The sequence below is a fragment of the Suricata suricatta genome, chromosome 2 (assembly GCF_006229205.1).
Source record: "Suricata suricatta isolate VVHF042 chromosome 2, meerkat_22Aug2017_6uvM2_HiC, whole genome shotgun sequence".
In the NCBI taxonomy this organism is placed as follows: Eukaryota; Metazoa; Chordata; class Mammalia; order Carnivora; family Herpestidae; genus Suricata; species Suricata suricatta.
In genome coordinates this window covers 87,027,831-87,041,969 of record NC_043701.1, presented here as the reverse complement: position 1 = coordinate 87,041,969, position 14,139 = coordinate 87,027,831, and the positions used below count along the sequence as shown (strand labels likewise).

General features: G+C 36.9%; 1 protein-coding gene across 1 annotated transcript in view; it reads left to right on the top strand.

Annotated features, from left to right (window-relative positions):
* THSD7A (thrombospondin type 1 domain containing 7A) overlaps positions 1-14,139 on the top strand; it is a 430,772-nt gene that overhangs the window by 259,198 nt on the left and 157,435 nt on the right. The window contains exon 6 of the mRNA XM_029929576.1: positions 462-674. Coding sequence (XP_029785436.1) covers positions 462-674 — 213 coding nt within the window. The remainder of the gene's footprint in view (positions 1-461; positions 675-14,139) is intronic.

Here is a 14,139-nt window from a genome sequence, read left to right as displayed (position 1 = left end):
TTCAAATTAATAGCACTTTGGTCATGAATATGTCCAAATAACAAGATTTCATTGTTTCTTTGAATATTTTATAACTACACAGTTTCCAAATCAGCCAAAATCATTCTGTGTGTGTGTGTGTGTGTGTGTGTGTGTGTGTTTTCTCTGTCTGTCTTTGTGTCTGTCTGTCTCTCTCTCTCTTTCTGCCTCTCTGCCTCTCTCCGGTCCTGTGAAGGAGATGACAGATGTATGGCTTTACTTGCTTTCCCTCTTTGGCCTTTCTGTTCACTCATTTATTTATCCATTTAATAAATGATTGATGAGCTCACATTAAGCTAGAATTTGAGGATACACCAGTGATTAAAGCAGATCTGACTTCTACCCTCCACCTGCATCCAGCTCTCACCCATGTTTTCATTCAGCCTTCTGAAATACTCACCCATGACAGAAACAGTAAATATCTTCCTTCCTCAATAATTCAGGTTTCAAACTGAGGAAGCGGCGTATTACCAGTGAGCCCACTGGAGGCTCTGGAGGCACTGGGAACTGCCCTCACTTACGGGAAGCCATTCCCTGCGAAGAGCCATCCTGCTACCAGTGGAAAGCAGTGAGGCTCGGAGACTGCGAACCAGACAACGGAAAGGAGTGTGGCCCAGGCACTCAAGTTCAGGAGGTTGTTTGCATCAACAGTGACGGTGAGTCAGGCAGGTGTATCTACCCTGCTTTTATGAATGTCTGGAGATATGCCTTACCTTATGTTAAAATCTCACGCCCCTTTATCATATTGTGCTCCATTTACAAACACAGAAATCGCTGTTGCTTCCTTCTTTCTTTCCCTCCCTCCCATCTTACCCTCTGTCTCTCCCTTCTCCTCTTTGTTCCCTTCCATCCTTCTTTCCTTCCTTCCTTCCTTCTTTATTTTTCTTTTCTTTCTTTTACTTGTCTTTTCATTCTCCCTTTTCTCTCAATCTCTCTCTCTCTCATGGTGGCAATGAGGAGGTTCTTTGAACGATAATTGGTATTTCTTAATTTTGGAGGACAGAATAAGAATTACATCATCATCATGAAAATAAAGTATTGGGGCACCTGGGTGGCTCAGTCAGTTAAGCGTCTAACTTCAGCTCAGGTCATGATCTCACGGTTTGTAGGTTTGAGCCCCACATCGGGCTCTGTGCTAACAGCTCAGAGCCTGGAGCCTATCTTCCTGTTCTGTGTCTCCCTCTCTCTCTGAACCTCCCCTGCTCATACTGTCTGTCTGTCTGTCTCTCTCTCTCTCTCTCTCTCTCTCAAAAATAAATAAAACAGTTAAAAAAAAAAGAATAAAGTATTAAATTGTAATTTGAAAACAGGGGTGCCTGGGTAGCTCAGTCAGTTAAGTATCTGACTTTACCTCAGGTCATGATCTTAAGGTTTGTGGATTCCGGCCCTGGGGTTTTTGTTGACAGCTCAGAGCCTGGAGCCTGCTTCGGATTCTGTGTCTCCCTCTTTTTCTCTGCCCCTACTCTGCTCATGCTCGCTTGAGCACTCTCTCATTCTCACTCAAAAATAAACATTTAAAAAATTTAAAAAATAGCATGGAAGTGTAACTTTAAGTGTTATTTTTTATTTGCCATAGATATGTAAATAAAGGATGGTAAGAATTGGTTGACTTGAATAGAAAAGCCTTTATTTCCTGCCATGATATTTGTATTTTAGAGGAATAATTTAATTTCCAGACTCCCAAACCACATGGTCTTTTGCAGCCTAGATATCCTGAGTCAACCCCGGGCATTGGGGAGCCTCTCCCCTAAGAATATCATAGATGGTGATTTCCTACCAGTGTCCTTTCTGAAACCCCAGGAATTCCTGTAGACTTTCACAATTTTTGTTTGAAAAAATATCCTGTCTTTATTATCCTAATATAAGATTTTTACATCCTCTCCATGAGCACTGCTGATGTTTTGGGGAGACCCTCTTACTCTTCAGTAATCTCCGAGTCACACGTAGGAAACCTAGAACTCCTCCACCGCAGTTTAAAACCTTTGACTGAAATCCTCTCTAAGGGTCCCTCCACCTCTCGAATGCTATGACTCTGCACATCAGAGCAGCATGAGCGCCAAGCCCCAGGGCCCCATGATCTGACAGTTTATGCCCTTTACAGCACACGCAGAAATGTTCTGGTACCCCCTCAGGGGCACTGGAACATCTGGTAACCGTCATAATTCCTTCCATCCGATTTTCTTCCAGCAAGCAGAACTGTTTCCTCCTGTGACTCAGTCACTGTTCAGTAGAGAAAGATACTCTCTGAGGTGAGACACTGACAAACAGTGCCAGTTCTGAGAAATTAGCCTTTCGACTTTGAAACGTAGAGTGTTGTCTTTGTCCAGGGTCCAGTGTAGCCATGCGGGACAGCCTCAGGTAAAATCCAAACCAGTGCTTGAGGCTGAAGGTGAGGAAAGGGATTATTGCTGCAGATATTTTGTGATGCATCTTATGTATTCTGCCTTTCTCTAGATTTTCTGCCTTTCATAGATGTAATTGCCTTTTACCCAGTTCCGCTCTAAAGAGAAAGAAAAGGAGATTGACATCTAATGGGGAGAAGAAGCAAAAGAAATGCATTCTGTTGCACTTATTCACCAACTTCAGATCTTTATTTGGATTAGATGGCAATCTGTATTAACTTTTTCTGAGTTGCTGTAAAAACAGTAAGGGTTATATTTATTTCGGTATCACTGGTAACTCCCTTCCTGATTCTGCTGATTTTTTCCCCTAAATGCAAATAATTTTTCTTATCCTCCTACAGACCTTGGGAGGAACTATGATCCCATACATTGTAAAAGATGAATTTGAATGAACTAAGGTGACAAAAACAGCAAAATAAAAAGTTAATTGTGCATGGCATTTCTGCCTAAATATTATCGAATGGAAAATCAGGTCTCATTTACTGCAGTGATCTTCCTGGATATTTGTATGAATTCAGTATATTTAACTGGCTATGTGAACATATCAGCAGTTAATTTTAATTTTCTCAGGTAAGAAACATTTTGTAACACAAGTAATCACCCTCCTATATTATCTTAACACTAAAAAACAAGCAGAAGAATGAGTGATATATGTCAAGTTATATTGGATAAAAGTAATATACATTATAACTCAAAAGGCACATTGATAGTTCACGGTATATATACATTGATTTCACTTTGCCTATCTCCCCCCCAAAAAATGAATTAAGGAAAAGAAGCATACTATTGACATTCAATTTGTTACTACTGTCTTTTATCAGGATATCTATTTCATGATTAACTTTTACTTGCTGACATGAACTGGTTGTGGTGCAACTCAGCATTTAACTCTCTCAAATACAGCATTGTAGAAAATCAAGAAAATTCTTTATTATTTTAAATCCTACAGGCTTCTCAGATTTATATATTGCCAAAACCTAATTGTGCTGATAGAATAGAGTAAAAGCTGGAGACTTGTAAATGCTACTCCAGTATTATCATGTGGTCACCTGGTAAGTGTTTAGCAGCTGCACCAAATGTTGTTTTGTAATTAAATCGAACCCAGGGAATTAAAGTTGATTAGTTGTACAGACTCTACCTCTAGGCCTGGCTCCAGCTATAGATTTTGTTTTATAATTAAGTTAAAGCTCATCTAGGGAAATGAAGAATTAGAGCTTGTGAATGTTAGCAAATAATAAAAAGGCCTTTTTTCCCCTCCCACGTTCCTCACAAATTTCACAACTTAGTTAATGACCTCAAAGCATTGAAAGTCTCCATTTTTTTCCCTGAAATATTTTTTGTTCAGGCTTCCAAAGGTCATTAGGCTTTGCTGCTGGTTATTGTTCATCTTTCTCCTTGTCTTCTAAAGAGCAGGGCTGCGGAGGGGTGTTGAGAGCACTCAGGAGGGATTTTACATAGATTCTCAGACAGAGGTGGTAAACAGAAATATGAGATGAAAGAGAACTCAGAAGACAGACTTTACAAAAAGATAAACACTTGATGTGTAATAGAAAAAAATGCCACTCATAATTTAATCATCAGAAAAGCAATTCCTAATCTCTCAGCACAAGTACAGAAGCTATTCCAAAGATCTGATGGTGACATTTGAGGTTGGTAGGGAGAGAGATTCTAGAGTTTATTGGGCCTTTAAGACAAAACAAAATCTGCCCTATTTCAGTTTTTATGAAATTTGCGTTTTTTGTCAGAAGGTATAAATTTGGTGCGGCAGGAGTACTCTGGGTAGTCTTGTCTGGTACAACTACAGATTGGTTGGTTAGAGATATAACAAAGCAAGACTGTTGGGCTGAAAGTGGAAAATAAGATCCATTGTCTCTTTTGTTGTTCTTTTACTTTCTTCTTTTAATTATTTTTTTAAATTTACTCCAAGTTAATTAACATGTAGTGTAATAATGATTTTAGGAATATGCCCCTTGCCCAGTTAGTCCATCCCCCTACCCTCCAACAACCTCAGTTTGTTTTCTGTATTTAAGAGTCTCTTATAGTTTGTCTCCCTCCCTGTTTTTATATTATTTTTGCTTCCCATCCATATGTCTAACTGTTTTGTATCTTAAATTCCACATATGAGTGAAATCACAAAACATTTGTCTTTTTCTGGCTGACTTATTTCACTTAGCATAATACACTCCAGTTCCATCTACATTGTTGTAAATGTCTAGAGTTCATTCTTTATGATCACCAAGTAATACTCCATTGTGTGTGTGTGAGTGTGTATATATATGTTATATATATATTATACATACATTCCACATCTTCTTTATCCATTCATCTGTTGATGGACAATTGGGCTCTTTCCATACTTGGGCTACTGTCAATAGCACTGCTATAAACAACAGCACTCTCACATCTGTAGGATAAATACCTAGTAGTGCAGTTGAGTCATAGGGTAGTTTTATTTTTAATTTTTTTAAGAATCCCCATACTGTTTTCCAGAGTGGCTTCACCAGCTCACATTCCCACCACCAGTACAAAAGGTTTCCTCTTTCTCCACATCTCCCTGACATCTATCATTGCCTGAGTTGCCAGTTTTAGCCATTCAGACAGGTGTGAGGTGGTTTCTCATTGTGGTTTTGATTTGTACTTTCCTGATGATGAGTGATGTTGAGCAATTTTTTAATGTGTCTGTTAGCCATCTGGATGTCTTCTTTGGAAAATTGTTCATGTCTTTTGGCCATACCTTCACTGGATTATTTGTTTTTGGCTATTGAGTTCAGTAAGTTCTGTATAGATTTTGGATACTAATCTTTTATCTGATATGTCATTTACAAGTATCTCCTCCCATTCTCTTGGTTGCCTTTTAGTTTTGGTGATTGTTTCCTTCACCATGCAGAAACTTTTTATCTTGATGAGCCCCCAATAGTTTATTTCTGCTTTTGTTTCCCTTGCCTTCAGAGACATGTTAAGTAAGAAGTTCCTCTGGTCAAGGTCAGAGGTTGTTGTCTGTTTTTCTCTCTAGGATTTTGAAAACTTCCTGTCTTACATTCAGGTCTTTCATCCATTTTGAGTTTATTTTTGTATATGGTGTAAGAATGTGGTCCAGGTTCATTCTTCTGCATGTCTCTGTCCCCTTTTTCCAATACCATTTGCCAAAGAGACTGTCTTTTTTCCATTGGATATTCTTTCCTGCTTTGTCAAAGATTAACTGGCCATACATTTGTGGATCCATTTCTTGGTTCTCTTTTCTATTCCATTGATTTATGTGTCTGTGTTGGTGCCAGTACCATACTGTCTTGATGATTACAGCTTTGTAATATAGCCTGAAGTCAGGGATTCTGACTCCCCCAGCTTTGGTCTTCTTTTTTGGAATTACTTTGGCTATTTAGGGTCTTTTGTGGTGCCATACAAATTTTAGGATTGTTTGCTCTAGCTCTGTGAAGAATGCTGGTGTTATTTTGATAGGGATTGCATTGAATATGTAGATTGGTTTGGGTAGTAGTGACATTTTAACAATATTTGTTCTTCCAACCCATGAACATAGAATATTCTTCCATTATTCTTGTATAAGAAGATCCCTTGTCATATTGATTACTTAAGGAGACTGTAATCCCGATACTGTTTCCACATATCCCTCCCCTCTGTTGAAAAAAAAAAACAGTGGGGCCATCCATATTTCATTACTATCTGCTCTATTTCAGATATCAGAATTTCAAAGCCACAGTTTTGTATTTTGTTATTGGCATTACTCTGTAAAGCAGTAACCTCAACAGTTTCAAAATGCCTACAGCTTCTATGCTACATTTCTTATTCTTCTCCACATCATTAACAGTTAACATATAAGCAATGACATTGACATTTATGACTCACATTCATACTTGACTCAGATTTTTATGAAACCAAAAACTAATATTTCTGTGGAAGTAAATCAATACAATTCATCATTACATAGCTCCTAAGGGTACAGTAGAAAGAGCAATGACCAGCCAGGACCCTTGAAGTATATTATGCTATTTTTAAAGCACCATGGCTCTGGCTCAGCTTCTTCCTCTCCCATTGGGTAAAGATTGTCAAAATGTAAATAAATGAAATTGTAATTGTTATATTAATAACCTTTAATCACTCTACTTTATTTATGAAAACTAACTGACTTTAAATGTCATTAAAAACAAATGTTTTCCATACATTCAAAACTTGACTGGACCACACTATTATATCATGGTTAAAACCTATAGGGTTATTAAGAACACCTACCAACAAATGTTTCATGTACAAATAGTAGTACTATATCAGTAACATTAGATATTTATCAGTCTATGTAAATGGATATAAGATCTATTGACATACATATGTATTCATTTTATGCAAACATTTTTTAGTTAATCCTGTGAGATTCTAGATCCATTTTTTCAAAGACTGTTCTAGATCCCCCAATACCACAATCCCTTTAAGTATACTATAAAATCAGATTCCTACATCATCTTCTCAACAGACCCAATGAATTGCAGTCGTGGAGGCAAGTGCCAGTGAGCTGCTTTTTTTTTTTATTTTATAGAGAGAGACCACACAAATGGGGAAGAGAGGCAAGAGCAGGGGGTGGGGAAAAAGGGGGAGGGAAGAGAGAATTTCAAGAAAGCTCCATGCTCAGTCTGGAGCTTAATACAGAGCTTAATCTCATGACCTTGGAATCATAACCTGAATCAAGAATCAGACACTCATCTGACTGAGCCACCTAGGTGCCACCTATTTTTAGAGAGAAAGCTGCATTTTTATGAAGCTCCCTAGATTGCTCTGATGTGCAATGAAGCTTATGAACCAATGTAGTAAAATCAGAAAAGGACTATTTTTTTATTTTATTTTTTTATTGTTTATTTTTGAGAGAGAGAGAGAGAGAGACAGAGACAGAGTGTGAGCAGGGAAGAGGCATAGAAAGAGGGAGACTCAGAATCTGAAGCAGACTCTGAGCTGTCAGCACAGAGCCCGATGCAGGGCTTGAATGAACCCATGAGCTGTGAGATCATGACCTGAGCCAAAGTGAGCCACCCAGGTGCCCCAAGAAAAGAATTGTTTTGGTGGAGCCTGAGACCCAACTCTGTGACCCTAAGACTACCAACACCAAAGCAAACTGACTGGGTTTGGATAATACTAAGAAAATACCTATGATTAAGAATATGTTGAGATTAGTACCAAAGAAAGCCTTTACAGTAAGTTTCTCTACCTCTTTTGGAACACTTGCGCATATCATCAGAAATGCCAAAAGAACTTTTTGTAAATGATGGGAGATGGTGATATTTATGTCCAAATGGCTGGCTTGTCATATGACTGCTTACTCTTTCTGAAATTTTTACCTCAAGCTTCTTCCTTCTGAATGAGGTATGTATTCAAATATGAGTAGAGGAAAGGGAAGACTTGACTACTATTTATTTCCTAAGTACTTCAGGTCATACTTCTTTTTTCCAATGTATTCAGTATTAAGAGTAATATAAAGGTTATCATTTCAGTATCTTGAAATAAATGCAGGAATAAATATCTGGAAAATATTAAAAATTCTTACCTCTGGAGGGCAAGACTCCGTTTTGGGAGAGATGGGGTGAGATACTGCTCTATTTTATTTTAAGCCTTATAGTACAATTTGTGTCCAATTTATAAATTGTATAAACATTGAATTTGTCCACATGTATGATTATTAAGAATAATAGTCTGAGGGCACCTGGGTGACTTGGTCAGTTGAGTATCTGACTCTTGATTTGGGCTCAGGTCATGATCCGAGAATCGTGGGATCAATCCCTGTATTAGGCTCCACACTCAATGTTGAGCATGGAGTCTGCTTATGATTCTCTCTCCCTCTTCCCCTTTCCTTTCCTTGCATGTGCTTTTCTCTCTCTAATTTAAGAAAAGGGAGGCATCTGAGCAGGCTCAGTTGGTTAGGTGTCCAACTCTTGATTTCAGTTCAGGTGATGTTCTCACAGTTCATGAGATTGAGCCCCACATTGGGCATTGTGCTGACTGCATGGAGCCTACTTGGGATTTTCTCTCTGTCCCTCCCCTGCTCACACATGTTCACATGTACAAAATGAATACATTTTTCTTTAAAAGAATCACAGTCTTAAGTGGGACAGAGCTATATAGGATGAGGAATTAAAGTTTTCTATTCTTGGAGCAGAGCATTCCAAGAATAGAAAAATTATAAAGCTTATAGTTGAGACTAATATTTTGACTGATTAAAAGTATTAATAAGTCCTCCTCAAAGTATAAACCAGGTCAAGGATTGGGATGCACACAGTTTATTAAGTGTGTGCTCCCAGGAAAAACCAGTAAGAATAGAGGGAATAAAGGAGCAAAATAGGGAAGAGGTAATGTGTCTTGAGTACCCAAGACCACACCCACTAGAGGGACTCAGAGAACTCAACACAGAGACATACCCAGAGCTTTGATCTATTACAGTGACAGAATACAAGCAAAATTAGTGAAGGGAATAGGCATATGGAGCAAAAGTCTGGAGGAAACTAGGCACAGGCTTCCAAGAGTCCTCTCCCCACAGAGTCAAACAGTATGTGTGTAATTTTTTCACCAATGAGTTGTGTCAGCACATTGGAAGCGTTGTCTTCAGGGAAGCTCTTCTGAGTTTAGGTAGGTATTCAGGGTTTATAGCTAGAGTCAGCCATGTAGTCATCCTTTGCCTAGCTCATAAAAATATTCCAGACTCCAAAGGGAAAGCACATGTTCAACCTAAACCACATTGTGCAAATACTCTAAGTACAGTGATCAACACTTCTCATTTAGACAATGACGGAGACTTCCAGAAATTGAAGTGCTCAGATGCAAGCCAAGGGTCAACCTAGTGAACAAGACTGTCTAAGGGTAACACTGTCAGGCCTCCTATGTTCACTCTTCTGCACAGGGAAACAGCAAAGCTAGATACTCAGTCTGATTAGGGGAGATACTCTGTAGTTTAAACCCCAAAGGTTGTGGTTTTAGAAAAAAAGGAGTGGGGTTTTTAATACTCACACCAGTCAGCTGTTGGCTCATAGATGCTAGAGGAAGGAGGAAGGTGGGTCCCAGAAACTTCTAGCTCTTTGTATTAGCCAGACAGCTCTAGCACCCAAGGTCATTCAACTGAAAGTCAGGAATGAGATATTAACCACAGAATCTGGGAGATGGGAGAAAAGATCCAGTAAAAAGAATCACAGGAGTTCCAAAATGTGCAATATTATTGTTGAGGAAAGATTCAATTACAGTGGGAAGGACTGTACATGTTGTATATACTAAAACAAACCTACAACATGGTAATTGTGTCTTTTACACTAGAAGAGGAGTACCCATAGGAATACGGGTTTTCCAGTTTAGGGAAATGATTTGATGGATCATTTTTGGTTGTCAAATAGGCAGTACTCCTTATGTTGTCTTAATAATAAGAGAAAAGTTGAGTTCTCAAAGTAAAATAGAATTTTTAAGCTACCTGTGGCAGAACAGAAAGAAGATACAGAGTTGGGGGTTATAAACAAAGATGTGAGAAGGGTCCAGAAGAAGTGAGAGTAAGGATCTTAAGGGAGAAAAAAAGTTGAGGATGGCCACAGCTAACTAGGAATATCTTTTGGTATGAAATCGGTGACTCCACCTTACTGGTTTGTTGAGGACAATACCATTTTCTTAAGGTCATTAATTTTTTTAAGTTTGTTTATTTAGAGAGAGAGAGCACATGTAAGTGAGAACAATTGGACAGGGCAGAGAGAGAGGGAGAGAGAATCTCCAGCAGGCTCCATGCTGTCAGCATAGACTCTGACACAGGTCTCGATCCAGGAACCATGAGATCATGATGTGAGCAGAGATCAAGAGTCGGATGCTTAACCAACTGAGCCACCCAGACGCCCCTTTTGAGGTCATTATTAATACCACCCCCTTGGTTCTAATCAGAGTCCTGCTTTGAAGAGCAAGTGATATGATCACCCTAGGAATGACATAAATTTTGAGACAGAGAAGGCAAAATTTGGAACCAAAAGTTTTAAGAGAAATATTAACTCTGTGAAAATTGCAACAGAAAAATGAGGAGTATCCACAGGCTTTTAAAAGGTTACTGAATTCCCCCAATGAAACTCAAGTGATTCTATTGGAATTTTAATGGAAAATGGACCTTCAGAAGCCTGAAAAATCTGAAAACAATCAAGCAGCAGACATTGAGATTGTTTAATATTTGAAAATGTTAGAATATCTTTTTTAAGAACTTGAAGAGCATGTTCATAAATATTTTTGCTCCTTTCCACCAGGAGAATAACTTTTGTGCTATATTTTGTCATAATTATATAACAAGGATGAATAAGAATATCATAATACACAAGTGGGAGGAGTTATGAAAACTTAAGTTAAAATTTGTGTAAACTGAAAAAGGAAACTAACCTGAATAAGATTGGTTTCCAAAACTTTGGCAAAAACTGAGTTCAGATCAGTTCAGATGTCTGTAGTGATAGATAAGAACCAGTTTCAAAAGCATGATCACTCTGTAAAAGTGGCATCTACTTCATAACCCAAATTACACAACCATTACATGGAAAAGCTGATCTTTTAAATGCAAGAATATGTCCTATAACTGAATTGTTTTTCTATAATTTAAGCAATAAATCAACTAAGAAGTTCCTCTGCCATTACTGTGTTTGAAATATAATTAGGTTGGATATTATGCTTAAATCTAAGGTCCCTTACTTTATAATTAGGATCATGTAACACAGTTGATAGGAGTTTTTTCCTATAATTGGGTTGAGATTCTCTATTTAATTTGCTGTAAAGAAGAAAGTCATTATAGCTTTTTAGAAAATTTAAGGCAATAGGTTATTCTTTAGTGTTGGTTTGTAGTAATCACAATTTTATTTTGGTCTTAAAAAATTAGAATAAGGTAGCCTGATCTGTCTGTCATGGGGTATGTGTGGGTTGTGTGTGTGTGTGTGTGTGTGTGTGTGTGTGTGTGTGTGTGTGTATTTTGATATATTGTTAATAAAAAAATTATTTTTTGTTTGTAAGGAAACCCTCTGGATTGAGCCAGTGTTCTTTTTCATAGAAATGTCTTGGCAAAGAGTAGGATTTTAAAAAGAATTTTTTTTTAGAGGGAGAATTAGCACAAGACTCAGATGAAATTTAAATAAGCCTAGTTTACTCACTACTTCATGAGAGTGATATAAATTTCCCACTAAGTGTTAGCTGTCACCTCTAATGGCAAATATAAGAAAAAAAAAGTCAACAACCCTTTCACTTTATCATAGGTAGTCAAGTGCTTTAAAAAAAAAAAAAACTAACAGCAGTCACCTTACTCACAGTTGGGTCAATAAAAGCCTATTTTTTTTTTTTTACCAAGACATTTTTTTGTTTTTATTTTTACTTTACCAAAATAATATGAAAAAATTTTCCATGTAATTAAACATTATCATAATACTATTTCAATGTCTTCATAGGATTCTGTTTTCTGAATAACACCTATTAAGTATATAAGAATGCTTTCTAGCTGTTGTTAATAGAAACAACCCTGAAAAACATCTTTGCTAACTATCTCTCTGTATAAATCCATGTATTTTTATCTTAGAGTGAATGGCAATACAATTGCTGGTCGAAAGTTACCTAATCGTTGACCAAATAACCCAACCAGAAAGGCTATGCTTATTTATATTCCCATTTTGCAATGTATGAATGCAATTTTTTACACATTAGCCAATCCTTATCTTTTCTAAACTCTTTGTTAGTATCACCAAAAATAGTTTGTTGTTGTTTAAGTCTGACAGAGGAGATAAGAGTAGAGTCAAAGAAGCAAACAAGGAATAATGTAAGGGAAGAGAGGCATCTGTTAGGTTTAATAATTCAACTCCTGTCTAATTTGACTGAAAGGGTCCTTTCTATCAAAAGAGGATTTTATTTAATTAGGTGACAACTCAGATTTCATGGGTAGGGAAATAGACTGTATCTCCTGGTGAGAGACATTACAAAGAATTATGACTAAAAATTTTAATTTACAATAGTCCACCTTGTTTTCACAATTGTTTTCATTCCCTCTACATGCAAATATACCCCCTCCGAACCCAAGAGCACCAAAATTTTCCTGCACTTACATCATTTACTATCTCATGATCTGCATATGATTCAAATATAGATGAATCTTATCAGATTCAGCAGTTGGGTGTGGCTATTCTTTTATTTTGATTGATTGATTGATTGATTGATTGTACATATTTACATTGAGATCCCCAGAGGAGCTGGAGTTTTTCTCTCCCACAAGGAAACTTGTCATAAATTCTCTTCTGGGCTCTTCAAAATAATTTATTATTACCCTCTACTCATAGAATTTTTTAATTTTTTAATATTTATTTTTGAGAGGGAGAGTCAGAGTGTGAGTCAGGGAGGGTCAGAGAGAGAGGGAGACACAGAATCTGAGCAGGCTCCAGGCTCTGAGCTGTCAGCACCGAGCCCGACATGGGGCTCAAACACACGAACCGTGAGATTATGACCTGAACTGAAGTTGAACACTTAATCGACTGAGCCACCCAGGCACCCCTAATCATAGGTTTTTAAGAGGAAAAAAGAAAGTAAATTATACAACATAATATATGTATATATATAATATAAGGAATATCTACTGATTGTCATTCAGAATCCATGTGAATAGACCTGCTACAGCCCAGCCGGTCCTGTGATGCCGGGTTGAAAACGCTTTACTCTTTAATTATTATTACTAAGATTATTATTCCCCTCTAAGCAGTCTTTCAGACATTATTTCCCTTTTTTACGTTTTAAACTATTCCGCATGTCTCATTTAGTCCCTTTCGAATATATTGTCACCGTGTGATTTAGTTATGTAATAAATGAATTCTGGTAAAAAAAACAACATAATATATGTATAATATACATATATTATGTTGTTTATATATATAACAGTAAAAAACAACATAATATATGTATAATATACATATATTATGTTGTTTATATATATAACAGTGTTACTATATATATGTCTTATTATGTATAGTCTTGTTTGATGAACTTAGAATTCTAGAACTTGACATCTTCAGCAGAATTGTAGTTTGTATTTTCCACATAGTACTATACTACACACACACTAAAGTACATTATTATTTTGGATAATAGGATTAGACTATTTATTTTTAAAATGTTTCTGGTAAAGGTTTAAGTGCTTTTATCCCTAACTTGTATATTTCCAGGCCTTTCTGTTTTTTAAAAAAAAGCATTTTGTTGTGATGCTTAAGTTTTCTTCTGATTAGTTAAATACTTTATCCAGAAGCCTTGTCTTGAGGTTACAAAGTTCTTTTGATTATTGTGGAGGTTTTTTTGTTTCTTTCATTTTTTTGAAAATAATACAATCCTACCAAATCTTTCAGTTTAGCTGAACGTCTGCAGAATTTTTTTAAGGTGTCAAACCAGAGAAAAGAGGACCTTCATATTGAATGATATTTTAATTTCTGGACACAATGCAAATTTGAATCATTCAGCTAATTTGTTTTCAAAAAATAGGGCCCCTTTTTCCTTAACCAAAAGTATAATTGTTTCTTAAGGTCTCATTCTGTACTAGTGTGGTGCTTTGTTTAGTGATTTCTGAAAAATGGTTCCCTTTAAAATAATGTGTTTAAAATGCCCATCACCTGATGAGTGGATCAAGAAGATGTGGTATATATACACAATGGAGTACTACATGGCAATGAGAGGGAATGACATATGGCCATTTGTAGGAAAGTGG